General features: G+C 40.9%; 1 protein-coding gene across 1 annotated transcript in view; it reads right to left on the bottom strand.

The window, feature by feature from the left end:
• The window catches only part of LOC124268729 (xanthine dehydrogenase-like), a 37,312-nt gene that overhangs the window by 19,248 nt on the left and 5,214 nt on the right, over positions 1 to 12,850 (bottom strand). Inside the window, exons 6-18 of the mRNA XM_046703755.1 lie at positions 10,102 to 10,184; positions 9,249 to 9,459; positions 8,997 to 9,076; positions 8,366 to 8,515; positions 8,032 to 8,134; positions 6,509 to 6,657; positions 6,102 to 6,212; positions 5,635 to 5,701; positions 4,908 to 5,008; positions 4,000 to 4,158; positions 2,718 to 2,840; positions 1,435 to 1,527; positions 292 to 349 (exon numbers count right to left, since the gene is read on the bottom strand). Of these exons, the coding sequence (XP_046559711.1) occupies positions 292 to 349; positions 1,435 to 1,527; positions 2,718 to 2,840; positions 4,000 to 4,158; positions 4,908 to 5,008; positions 5,635 to 5,701; positions 6,102 to 6,212; positions 6,509 to 6,657; positions 8,032 to 8,134; positions 8,366 to 8,515; positions 8,997 to 9,076; positions 9,249 to 9,459; positions 10,102 to 10,184 (1,488 nt within the window). The remainder of the gene's footprint in view (positions 1 to 291; positions 350 to 1,434; positions 1,528 to 2,717; positions 2,841 to 3,999; positions 4,159 to 4,907; positions 5,009 to 5,634; positions 5,702 to 6,101; positions 6,213 to 6,508; positions 6,658 to 8,031; positions 8,135 to 8,365; positions 8,516 to 8,996; positions 9,077 to 9,248; positions 9,460 to 10,101; positions 10,185 to 12,850) is intronic.

The raw sequence follows: 12,850 nt of genomic DNA, 5'->3' as shown, positions 1-12,850 counted from the left end.
ACGACTGATTTTGTCAGATTAGGGACCTGACTTTGACTCATGATTGTTAAGTGGGTTAGGTATATTTTCTCTTCAGAAAAGTAGTTCTGCAATCAACAATATAGGGGATGTCAGTACAGTCATAGTATTGGTAGGTTGAATCTTTTCCACGTTGACGAAACCCTCAGCTTTGACAAATCGAGGTCCGCTAAGGGACGTAACTCTGTACAGTACCCACAAGGCACCTTTGCCGGAAGTCATGTGTCCAAACATAAATGAAATCATTATCACGATGAGGTATTGTGTTCCTACATGCAACGATGATACCGATTGGCTGCCCGCTGTAGAGAACCCGGCCACTGCAGAAGATCTGGACAAAGACAAAGTGTAAAACTGTGTACTCAGATCAGCTTGTCCATTTAGAAAGGAAAGCAAAAAACTATACATCCCAAGGTACTATTACATGTATCCATAATAGAATTAATAAATTACTAACAACCAAAAATGTTAAACTTATTAAAGTGTTGTTATCTTCGAAAAGAATGTATCATAAATTGTATGTGTAGATAGCACAACATTTGTCCCACATATCCTTGTGCACAACTGTTATATACTCATGCCAATAAATGGTTGTCACCCCATCCCCACCCCAACCCCATACACACCTCATATTATGTACTGTAATCATGTATATTATGTACTTCATGTGACTTCTGGCATCCTGTTCTTGTTCTTGTTCCATATTTAAATAGACATAGAAGGATGGTGGCCAGAAACGGCGAAATACAATGATTTGAGAAATTGGAAAATATAAAGGGTGTAGAAGTAGCTGATGAATAGCATCACATCCTGAGTGGGTCAAAACATGATTGACTGAGGCCATCGCTAGATAGTCACTACACGCGGGCATTTATATATTATATTAATTGATGTTTAAAAATCAAATAGAAATTATCATGTTTTATTCAGTGAGTGAGTGAGTTTAGTTTTACGCCACACCCAGCAATATTCAAGCTATATAGCGGTGATCTGTAAATAATCGAGTCTGGTCCAGACAATCAGGTGATTAACACCATGAGCATCGATATACGCAATTGGGACACGATGACATGTGTCAACCAAGTCAGCGGGTCTGACCACCCGATCCCGTTAGTCGCCTCTTACGACAAACATGGGTTGCTGAAGACCAATTCTAACCCAGACCTTCACGGGTTCATGTAACAGCGACACAACATTTGTCCTAAGTACGATCATGACTCCTTGTTTTCAGGTGGGTGTCAACAATCCATTAATCAACAGCATGATCATCGATCTACGCTAATGGGATACGATGACATGTGTCAACCAAGTCAGCGAGCCTGACCACCCGTTCCAGTTCGTCGCCTCTTACGACAAGCATGGGTTACGGAAGACCAAAAGAGTCATCTGTCAGTTACAGTGCAAATGTGCCAGTACCTCTTCATCAAGGAAGACTGTTGGGCTGAAGCTGTTCCGGCCTCCAGAGGGTATGTCAGAAGCAGAGATGTATCTCAGAACTCCAGGATAACTCTGAGGATAGACATACGTGTAGAAGGTTTACATCAAATTGAATTCATATCTATGTATTATCCATTTGGACTAAATAAAGCTAGTCACTAAACCTCCAGGACTATGATACTATTTTCACATAGTATTGACGCTATGCTGACATCATTAAGTGACATTTGATGACAACATAGATGACGTCATGTTCACAGTGTTGGCTTTTCCCCATCATATCGAGATGGAATTATAAGTTTCGAGATGCTGTAATTTCCCTAAAGCGACATGCGTTATTATGATGTAACATGTAACAGGGATATTACAATTGGTTGTTTGTAACCATGCGGATGCGCTGAGGGTTGAAAGTGCTAGTTTAATGCGTTTGATCTGCGTGTGTCGATTGCAACAACGATATTGGTTCCGTGGCAATGAATGCTATATCAAGTCAGACTTCCATGATTCCAAATGTAACTCATCAATGGTTTCGTTCAGAATCGTCTAAATATGTAGGAATGTAAATTAGAGTAATGGGGCACACAAAAACAGGCGTACATATTATGATAAGCACGTAAAATCTCCATGTGGTTTCTTACAAAAGTTTTCCATTTGAATAATAATGATAATAATTTCTCAGATGCTTCTTTCAGTAATTAAACAGTTTGGGGATGGTTCAGGTGCATTTGAATTTTGAGCCGTAGTTGCAATACCTATGTACATGTAATACTATTCTTGCCTAGTTACATAAGTAGTTAGTATTTTGTGTAGCCTCTGCAATATATACCATATATGTAAGGCACAGTGACGTACAACGACGCACCGAAGTAATATAGCCTGAGTCTCACTTTTACCCAGTATTATCCATGTGTGTGTTGGATGGGAATATTGATGATTTGCAGAACACGAAAAACGCTTTAGGAAGATCGTGCAGGTATCAGAGGCTGTGCATTTGCGCTTGCGTGCGTGTGTACGTGCGTACGTGCGTGTGTATCGGTTCCAGGCATGCCCAAGGGACGTAACTCAGCACAGTCCGTCTTACAGTCAGGCGACTGGACATCCCATGACCCAAGAAATGGTTTCAGCAGGTGCGTGAGATCTCGGGAGATCTGCCACGGCTGTGTCACGTTCTGTCACGTACTCACGTGATTGATTGTAAACCAAACGGCATGGAATTACTTAACATCAAGGGGCGTCAATCAAAATGATCATGTTTAAGTTACCAGAGCTGCAGAAGTGTCGACGGTGTCGATTTCAGCATTACCGACGGTGCTGATGACGAATGATGCACACACTTCACGCTGTACAGGCGGGACATCGTTGACGTACTGGGCAAGTCCAGATGTCTGAAAGAAGACATGCCACTTACTTGGCAGGAATATATATCAGGCTTGTGCAATTCTAGTAACAAAGAAAATATTTGTATAGCACCCAGCCTGCATGTTATTATTATTATTTTTATTATAAGATATTTATATAGCGGACATATCCAGGCAACTAGTGCATGCTCAAGGCGCTGGTATTTTCCCCTCTATCATTGGATGTCAATCTCAACGGCACATCGTATTATCAATCTCAACTCCCTGGGGAGTATACAACTCTTGCAGCCACTAGGCGCACCGAGTTATTGTGGCTTTCTCATCCTAACGAGGTACCCATTCACAGCTGGGTGGACTGGGACACATAGTCACAGTACTTTGTCCAAGTTCACTGCATGTTGCTGTACCCGCAACGAGGTGTTTGCACGTATTCTTGTGGCCACCATCTGGTCATATACCAACGGATTCGTGGGTTCTTGTTATAATGGTGTTTGCTCCTAGGTTATGCAATATTCCTGGTTTGGTTCATGGGTTTCTGGTTTTGTTTGATTGTTGTTTAACGCCGCACTCAGCAAATTCCGTTCTGTAAATAATAGAATCTGGACCAGACAATCCAGCGATCAACACCATGATCATCGCAATTGAAATAGGATGACATGTGTCAACAGAGTCAGCGAATCTGTCCACTCGATCCCGTTAGTCGCCTCTTACGACAAGCATGGGTTGCTAAAGACCAGTTCTGACCTGGATCTTCACGGGTGTTACTTAGATATAATTACAATTTGCCAAAGTATATTAGATCCAAATTCTCTTTCTTGTATTTTTCATTACATTACTCTTTGTTGTTAAACGCCACACTCAGAAATATTCCAGCTATACAACGGCTGTCTGTAAATATTTAAGTCAGGACCAGACAATCCAATGTCGATCTACGCAAATGGGATACGATATCGTGTCAGCCTAGTCAGCGAGCCTGACCACCACAACCCGTCAGTCGCCTCTTACGACAAGCATTGGTTGCTGAAGACCAATTTGAACCCGGATGTTCATGGCTGTGGTGTCTGGGAAAATTTACTGCATATGGTGGATTAGCGACAAAACACATGTTACTGACAACATAATCGATAATACTGGATTAGAAGCTACAAAGTAGGAATCCTTGCAGGTGTAAGGCAAATCGAATTACCTGTAGGGTCGCGTCCACCTTGGTCATTGGCTCGGTCAGGGGGTATTCCCCTTTACGACTGCCATATGTCTGAGTGCCGGATGACACGGGTCGCATCAAGTTGGTGGCGCCACTCTGGTAGGTTGGGGCGGCTTTCTCACCACACATGCCGAGTACGCACTGAAATGTATGAGTGAGTGAGTGAGTGAGTAAGGCGAGTTTAACTCCGCATAAGGTGGGATTTCCTATCACTTTCAGTTTTGTTCAGGGACAAGGATTGATAGTAAGGTGTACAGCAATAATCTCGTGATATGACGGCGGTCTCTGAATACTATAGAGTGAGTATTGTTTTTCGCCGCTTTTAACAAAGTTAAGGCGGGCGATGCCAGAAATGGGCTTCGTTGGTCGTCGAACCCGGGTCTTGGTTGAGCAAACAACAGATTAACTACTAGGACCACCGCCCCTACGAATAACAGTCTGGAATGACAAAATATAGCATTGCAAGACATGCTGTTGGAGTAGGGTGACGCGCGATCCTAACCACTTGATCCAGTAAGTCACCTGTTGCGACGAACTAGTGTACCTCTAACCTAGAGTAGTTATTACGGGTTTTCCGGAACCACCAACATGAGGCAGGACATGAACCAAAAATGGGAGGTAACAATGCTACTCGCGAGTATCTGGTGTTGTGCCTATTTCCACCGTTACTTTGATTGTTGACGAATCAGCTTCTTTCGGACAAATTACACTGAGGTTTTGTTACATAAAATGGATTATAACAATCTAGCGTGTGTTTCACGCTCACAATCATCAGATCCTGATACAGCAGAAGGTCGCAACTCTCATCCATAAACTGTGGCGGATTGTGCTGCCTTATCAGATAAAGAGGCTGATCATTGAGGTAAACCTTAAAACAGATACTGACTGACCTTGTAGAACAGAGAGATGGCCAGGTTCTTCCTGTAGGTTGTACTGGACAAGCCAGGGGTGTTGTCGGGGACCAGCTCCTCCGACAGAAGCACCAGTGCCCCTGAAACAATGCCCGATTCAATGTGATACCGTCACGCAGCATGGTTTCATGCAGAAAACCATCTGATACGACACCCATCCATTTACTTTCACTTTCTTTTTCTCTCTATGATCCCATCGGCTGCCTCCATATGTTAATGTGTTCGTACGATCACATTATCCTTGCATTGACATAAACAGTCTTTATGGGTATCAAATTAATACTTACTCACATTTCATCTGATGAAGAATCAAGATGACAAAAACATCGTTACAAATAATAAAAAATGTCATCCATGAAAGCAAAACAAAACAACAACAACAACAACAACAAAATATATACTGCACACCTGGGCCAGATCCACAAAGCCTTCGTAGCGCTGCGACATTCGTAAGCTTATAATGTGTAGAGTTACGACAGGTCGTAACGTTACGAACGCTTTGTGGATCCGGACAAGTGTCTTCACACTTAATACTTATTCTGCATATGGAGCACTTTACTTCAGTCTTCGGTAGACATGTGTTCAATTTTCATGTTCATTTAATGTTTAACACAGTTACATGGAGTGATAATAGTAAAGTGGCATTATGTATCGGTGCTTTTCTTCAAACTAAGGGTTTCTACTTTACATGGCTATAGGCTATTACTTTTGAGGATATAAGACGCCCCCAGCGGTTTTCCCTGCAGATACGCCTCCGTCTTGCTGGCATGAACCTGAGGAAGTGCACAAACAATGTCCGTCAGCACAACACATGAAATTTGTTTGGTTTGTTGTTTTACGCCGCACTCACCAATATTCCAGCTATAAGGCGGCGGTCTGTAAATAATCGGGTCTGGACCAGACAATCCAGTGATCAACAGCATGAGTATCGATCTACGCAATTGGGATACAATGACATGTGTCAACCAAGTCAGCGAGCCTGACCACCCGATCCCGTTGGTCGCCTCTTACGACAAGCATAGGTTCTTGAAGACCGAGTCTAACCCGGATCTTCACGGGTACTAAGCATGGAACACGAATTGAATAATTGGCTTTAAACAGATTTGTAATTAACTGAAGGTTATAAGTTCTTTTTTCGTTAGCATTTCAACATCTGACGTATTCCTGACTTACCAGTGTCTTGTTGATGCCTCCATACACCAGGGATGGTTTTGTCTTGACAGTGAAGTTGTTGTTCCTGTCCAGCTGCAGCCTGAAGCCTGCTGTCACATAGGCGTGGGCGTTCTGGAATATACGTGTAGATAAACATGTGGAATAGGTGTGGGGTAGGCTGAAGCCTTATTACAGATGCATCTATAAATGTTATGTAACGTGATACAATATCCTTAGTCGACCAATATGTTTCTATCGCTCATATTGTATCCGTGTTGACGCGACACTCAGAAATAATGGTATTTTTTGTGGAAAAAGAATGTTTTCATGTTTTTCAAGTAGTCTTCCGTTGTCTCAATTCTGTTGTGGATATAATGTACTCGAATCTTTAGAGATGGTTCATCACAGACAAAGTTTGCTATAGGTACCTGGTGTCTTGGAGTGATCTTGAAACTCTTGACGTACACGTCTCCAGATGGGAATGTGGGAAGCGTGACAGACAGGATGACCTTGCCCTTCATGTCTAGCTTCAGGAAGTCCATGAGACTGTATGACTTCTCGGAGCCATCACTAGACCCTGTGTAACAGAAGTTAACAGTGACTAATTCATCTCAAATCTGATTTTCATCTAAAATGCATATTGTTCTTACAATCTATTGTTTTATTGTGTGTATTTGATCTTATATACTACCCGTGGCGATCCGGGTTAGAGCTGGTCTTCAGCAGTCCATGCTTATCGTGAAAGATGACGAAAGGATGGTCAGTCTCATAAACTTGCCTGATGCATGTCATGTCCAAATCAAGCATGTCTGCCTGGCGATGAAGCTCCGTATCAACGTGAAGACTTCAGGGAAACGTTTTCCCTATTTGGAGGATTACAGTAAGACTCCTTCTCAAATTATATTTTGAACATCACAAGAATAGCTCTGGTTCTAAAGTTTGTATATGTCCTTGAGGATCCGGGTTACAGTTAGTGTCCAGCAAACCACGCTTATCAAAGGAGGCAACTAACGGGATTGTGTGGTCAGGCTTGGTTGATGAATGTCATCGTATCCACATTGAGTATATCGATGCGCATGTTGCATTGTCAATCCCAGACTCATATAATTGGAATTCTGCTTTGAGCGACGTTAATCCAGCGAAAATATTAACGGATATTGCGTGGTCCTTGTTGCAACGGGTAACGGCGACAGGGAGACCAATATACTTTATGATGAAGGTATGATGTGGATACATTGGTGATGGTTTTTATCTCGCCGATGACACAGTTCACATTTTCATGACTACAGTCCGTTTGGCTCAAAAGCGGACCGATGAATTGCAATCTAATTCGAAAACAAATAACCATAAAATACTCAATGAAACACTGATCATAATGAAAACGTCAGACCTACTCTGTGAGGCTTTTGCAGAATTTTTGTCTTAAAAATAAAAAAGTTGTTCACTATTTGTTACGAGGGAGGAGTGCAGAGAAAGGGACACCCAGGTGTGCGAGAAACGATGGAGACGGCACAGCACAGTTTATGAATCAATAACTTTGTCGGCACTTGTGCACGTGCTTCTCTAACACCTGGTTGTCCCTTTCTCTGCACTCCTCCCTCGTAACAAATAGTGAACTGTGTCAATATTTTAATGATAGTTTGTTAAACAACTTTTTCAATTTTAGAGTTTCAATTTCAATTTCACAGAGTTGGTCTGATATTTTGATTATGATCAGCGTTTCATTGAGTATTATATGTTTATTAGTTTTCAAATTAGATTGCAAATTCATCGGTCCGCTTTTGAGCCAAACAGACTATACTGCTTGTTGAAATATATCAGCCAATCACATAATTATCTTGTCAGTGGAAATGTTTTCATCGTTTCCAATAATTTTTTCACGCTTGTATCTTTACGTGTGAATCGTCTCACTTACGCACCTAATTCTTTCACGAACGCACTCATATCTCACCTATGAACAGAGTGGCCCCGACTGTCTCAAACATGGTGAAGACATCAGACGGAAACTCTGAGTGCAGGTTCTTTAGCATCAGGTTCCCGGCCCAGCTGCCTAACTGAAACATTCATAGACCAAACTGCAACATATAGCAGATGAAACACGCATGCATGCTTTTAGAATGCCTGCGCTAGCCTTGTGGTTAAAGTGTTCGCTTGTCACGCCGATGACCTGGTTCGATTCTCGACATTGGTACAATTTGTCACAACCCTATTCACTCACTCACTCACTCATGATATCCACATACCCACTCATAATATGAGGTAAACTCAAGTTGAGAACTACTCACGTTCCTAACTCCAGTGTTGGCGATGACGCCCACGTGGCTGGCGAAGTCCCGGAAGTAGGATAAAGCAGGGTTGGTGCTGTTTTTCTCAAAGACCTCCAACATGTTGGTCAGAGTGATGCTAGGTCCAAACATCACTTTGGAGGAGTCAATCTGTGGAAAATGAAGCCATAATAGTAAATATTAAAAAATAGAAATATTAACGCCCAGACCATTTAATATTCTGGTACAATGGTAATTTGTTTGCAGGTTTTAAAAGAAAACTTATAACCCTACCTCCAAATAATATCGTAATATGATTTTGCGTTCTACAATATGAAAAAAGTACATAAATATGTTTACAGGGACATACTCAATGTGACAACGCCCCATTCTATAACTTAAGTTTGATCTTTTTTAAATTTTTAATTCCACATCTATATGGACTACTGTAAAACGGACTAGAATGAATGAAAGTAACGTGTTGATGTGGGGATGAAAGCGATTAAAATCAGAATATGTCGTTAAATGTTTGCTTTGCTTATTCAATGTCCTGAAAAGAACTATCTGAGCACTCTTTTCCTTCCCCTTCGTGATTCAGAAATTCTGGAATTAATGTGTTAATAATTGAAATAATGTCTGTGAAGAAACTTACGGAAATGTCATAGAACTCCTGGATGCCACGAAGGTCGATGAGGACATTATACATCCATGGACCGATCTCTTTGTAGACGCCTTGAAGAAATCAACAGTTATTGTGAGAGTATATTTCAAAATAGCGGCAAGAAGCTTGTAATATTTTGATCATTTAACACAGCGAGGTGATCCACCTTCCGCTCTCCGTGTAGATTTTCTTTCAAGACAAACAAGGATGCGCTTAAATAAACAATGAGAAATAATGACATACCATATCCAGAATTCCCGAACACGAGTCTGTAGCTGTCTGCCTGGTGTTGACCGAGGAGGGCGTAGAGCTGCTGCCTGGTGGTGGGTTTGTACCACTGTGAACCCTGCAGCACAATGTGGAGGGGCACCTGTTCCGGGTCAGTCTTTCTCTCAGATGAACAGCGTCCTGTGCAGGTCTTCCCGGTTTTGCTGCAAATCTTCTTGTCCAGTTCCTTGGAACATTTGGAAGGTTTGACTCACGTTAAAGGTTAAGGATTTGCGCTGCGGCTCTACTGGAACACAGGTTTTGTTAGCAATATTGTATCTATATGGCGGCGCTCTGCATATAATCGAGTCTGATCAATTCAGTGATCAACAGAATGCGATGAGCATCGATCTGCGCAACTGGGATACGATGACATGTGTCAACTAAGTCCAGTGAGCCTGACCACACGATCACGTTAGTCTTACGAGTGAGTGAGTGAGTTTAGTTTTACGCCGCACTCAGCAATATTCCAGCTATATGGCGGCAGTCCGTAAATAATCGTGTCCGGACCAGACAATCCAGTGATCAACAGCATGAGTATCGATCTTTGCAATTGGGAACCGATGACATGTGTCAACCAAGTGAGCGAGTCTGACCACCCAATCCCGTTAGCCGCCTTTTACGACAAGCATAGTCGCCTTTTATGACAAGAATGGGTTGCTGAAGACCTATTCTATCCCGGATCTTCACAGGTCTCGCCTCTTACGACAAGCATGGGTTGCTGAAGATCATTTATAACACGGATCTCCATAGGTGGGAATCACGGGTACCTTTGGTAGTGCAATCATGGGGTACGACAACATTATTTAAAATAATATCTTTTTCTCACCTCAATGTCAATTTGACCTCCAGGCAGATCTGGCGTAGCATCAGAAGCGAAGGACTTCATTGCGGCCAGGATGGGTCGGTACCCTACAAAATTCATACTCTATAACATTTCGACAAAATATCGATTGTACAAGTTAACACAACAAGAGTTAAATGGCTGTTTTGGGGCAGTCGTCGATAGTGAAGCCAGTCTGGTAAAAGCAAACATTTGAAGTTTGAAAACGTCATCGCGATGATACCCATGCGAAATGGACATGTCTAATGGGTCAGCGAGTATTTTTATCATGAGATAAAATGTAAATTTGTCTGAAATATTCAGAGACTTCATCCAGACATTATCATCTTCTTCGCCAAAAGGTCATCAAAACAATTTTGGGAAACGTCGAGGACGTTGACTTATTAATGTTCAGTTTAATATATTTTAGTCAACTTTGTCAAGATTGTTTTGCTGTAGATTCGAGATTTGTCCACAGTTTGTATTAGTTTCTCTTAACAAACGCCGACACCTTCTTTCAAGTCGTTTTGCCAATAACTGAAAGCGGCTTCACCCCAATAAGATATTTTGTGTGAACTTGTAGGAATAAGGGCGAATGATGTCAAACCCATATTTGTGTCATTTCGCTTTCTCTTACCATAACAGCAATAATCTTAATTTACAGTTTCATTTGGCTTGTATACTTGTTGCTGACTCACGAGATCGTTACTATTCATTTAATACTAATTTAGACCAATTAGTATTTTGGCCAAAAACTGATGCCAAAATTAGTCTTAACTTTTCCATAGGGTCGTCATATGTAATAAAAAATATATAGATATTCCAAGAGCTTGTTATTAACAGTGTATTCAACTAAATCAGTATTAAGTATCCATATATAGCTTGATACTGAATAAAACGTGGTTAAAATTTATTGTGTATGGTACGTATGCTATTTGATAATTTAATTAAATGTATTTTTTTTAAATGGCATATTTTTATTGCTGTCGTAGTGGTGTATGTTGTGTTGTTTTTTCGTAACGAGTACAATATAATCGTATGGGTTGGCATCTCTGTGTTTGATGTCGCTCTGGAATTTATTGAGATTTATCCGACGAATCAGTGATTGATATGATGAGCACTTTCCAATGACGTCACGGTAAGATGGCGCGCATGCAACCACGTCAATATTTAATCGCCATTTTCACTCGGCAGACACAGCGTATTGATCGACTTAAATCCAAGTAATTTCAAATTATATATCTAAATGGGACATTATGTCGGACCAACAGACCACCAACTGTTATCTCGTGTCAATATCAGTGTACCTTCCATCTGTACAAAGGAATCATACATAACTATCGTTATCAATAAGATGCTTCGTGTAAATGCGTCACCGTCTCCAGCATCTGGAGATAACAACTATAACAGTTCACTGGTTGTACAGACTTCATTGTTTCTGATCTGTATGAGTTTCATGTAGCAGTATATCAACAGTATGTTCAGAGGAACATATGTGTCCGACTGAAGCACGAGAACAGATTTATGTTATTTCTCTGAAATGACCATGGAAGAAATCCCTACTAGAATCGATCAGTTGGAAAGGAAAACGATGAAATAGAATTATAAAAATCTGATATTTTACACCTGGTGTCATCACTGATTTTAGTGATCGATTAATATACATTTCATGGCTATATTACTTTTTCTGATAAATAGCATCTGTTTTAGCAGATACTCGAGATTCACCTTGACGCTTCATGCTACAATATCTACGACTTCCAGTAGCTTCCACTTTCAATGGAAACAATGCTTGAGGTTATCTATGAGTCTCAGGGCTCCAGATAACTTTTGGGGGTGCGAGTGTACTTACACATCATATTGCAAGTGGAGGTGTACTGAGAATTTTGAAGGAGTACTGACATGTTTTTGTGTGAGCGAGTTGGTGATGTGGTTTGTCTGGACGATTCATCGATCACTATTTCCAACCATGAATTTGTATTTGAAGACGCGTGAGAAATAACTGAGCGACCGTGTGATGAGCGAAATGTCAGGTCCGACTGGATATAAATAGGAACAGTGTAGTTTTTAGCCAATCGAAAAAGAGTGACGTATATCGTTGCATGGCAACGCAAGTGATTCCTACTGTCGGGGTTTCCTCATGTGTCAAATCGTGTTTCGCAAAAGAAACTTGACAAGTATTTATCCGAAATATATTTCCATTTGCACGATACGCAAGGAAATTAAATGTTAGACGTACAAAGGTATTTATGTGCATACACGATACGCTTGAAATCTTATATTATGTCGTACTTAATTGATTTTGAGGCGTACATTACGACTGTACGCCCCTTATCTGTAGCCCTGTAATGAGTGTTGTGTCATTGGTCCTAACTGTGTATTCTGAACGCAGTGCCTACATGGAGTTTACATGAAAACAAAATAGATCAGTTCACCTTACGTACCCAACTTTGAAACGTGATAAAAAGAGAATATGTTAAGTGTCCTCTAAGTCAAATTAGAAGTAAACCAAGGGGGGAACTGTGCCAGGATAATCAGAGAATGACTTCAACATACCACTCAAGTACATGTGAATGAAATGACACACACATTCTAAACTGAGTGAGTGAGTTATATTGGATAGTCATATCGGCAATATTTCAGCCATATCGTGCCAAAAACTGATATTACATTAACAATAGATAATATTAGAGCTTAAAACCTGTCAACAAACTAGAATATCACAATTTGAGATATTAAAACTAGCATTTAACTT

Source organism: Haliotis rubra, unplaced genomic scaffold, assembly GCF_003918875.1.
Source record: "Haliotis rubra isolate DU_JTF1 unplaced genomic scaffold, ASM391887v1 Scf14, whole genome shotgun sequence".
Lineage (NCBI taxonomy): Eukaryota > Metazoa > Mollusca > Gastropoda > Lepetellida > Haliotidae > Haliotis > Haliotis rubra.
Note: the sequence above shows the minus strand (reverse complement) of the source record. Positions and strands in the feature narration are given on the sequence as shown.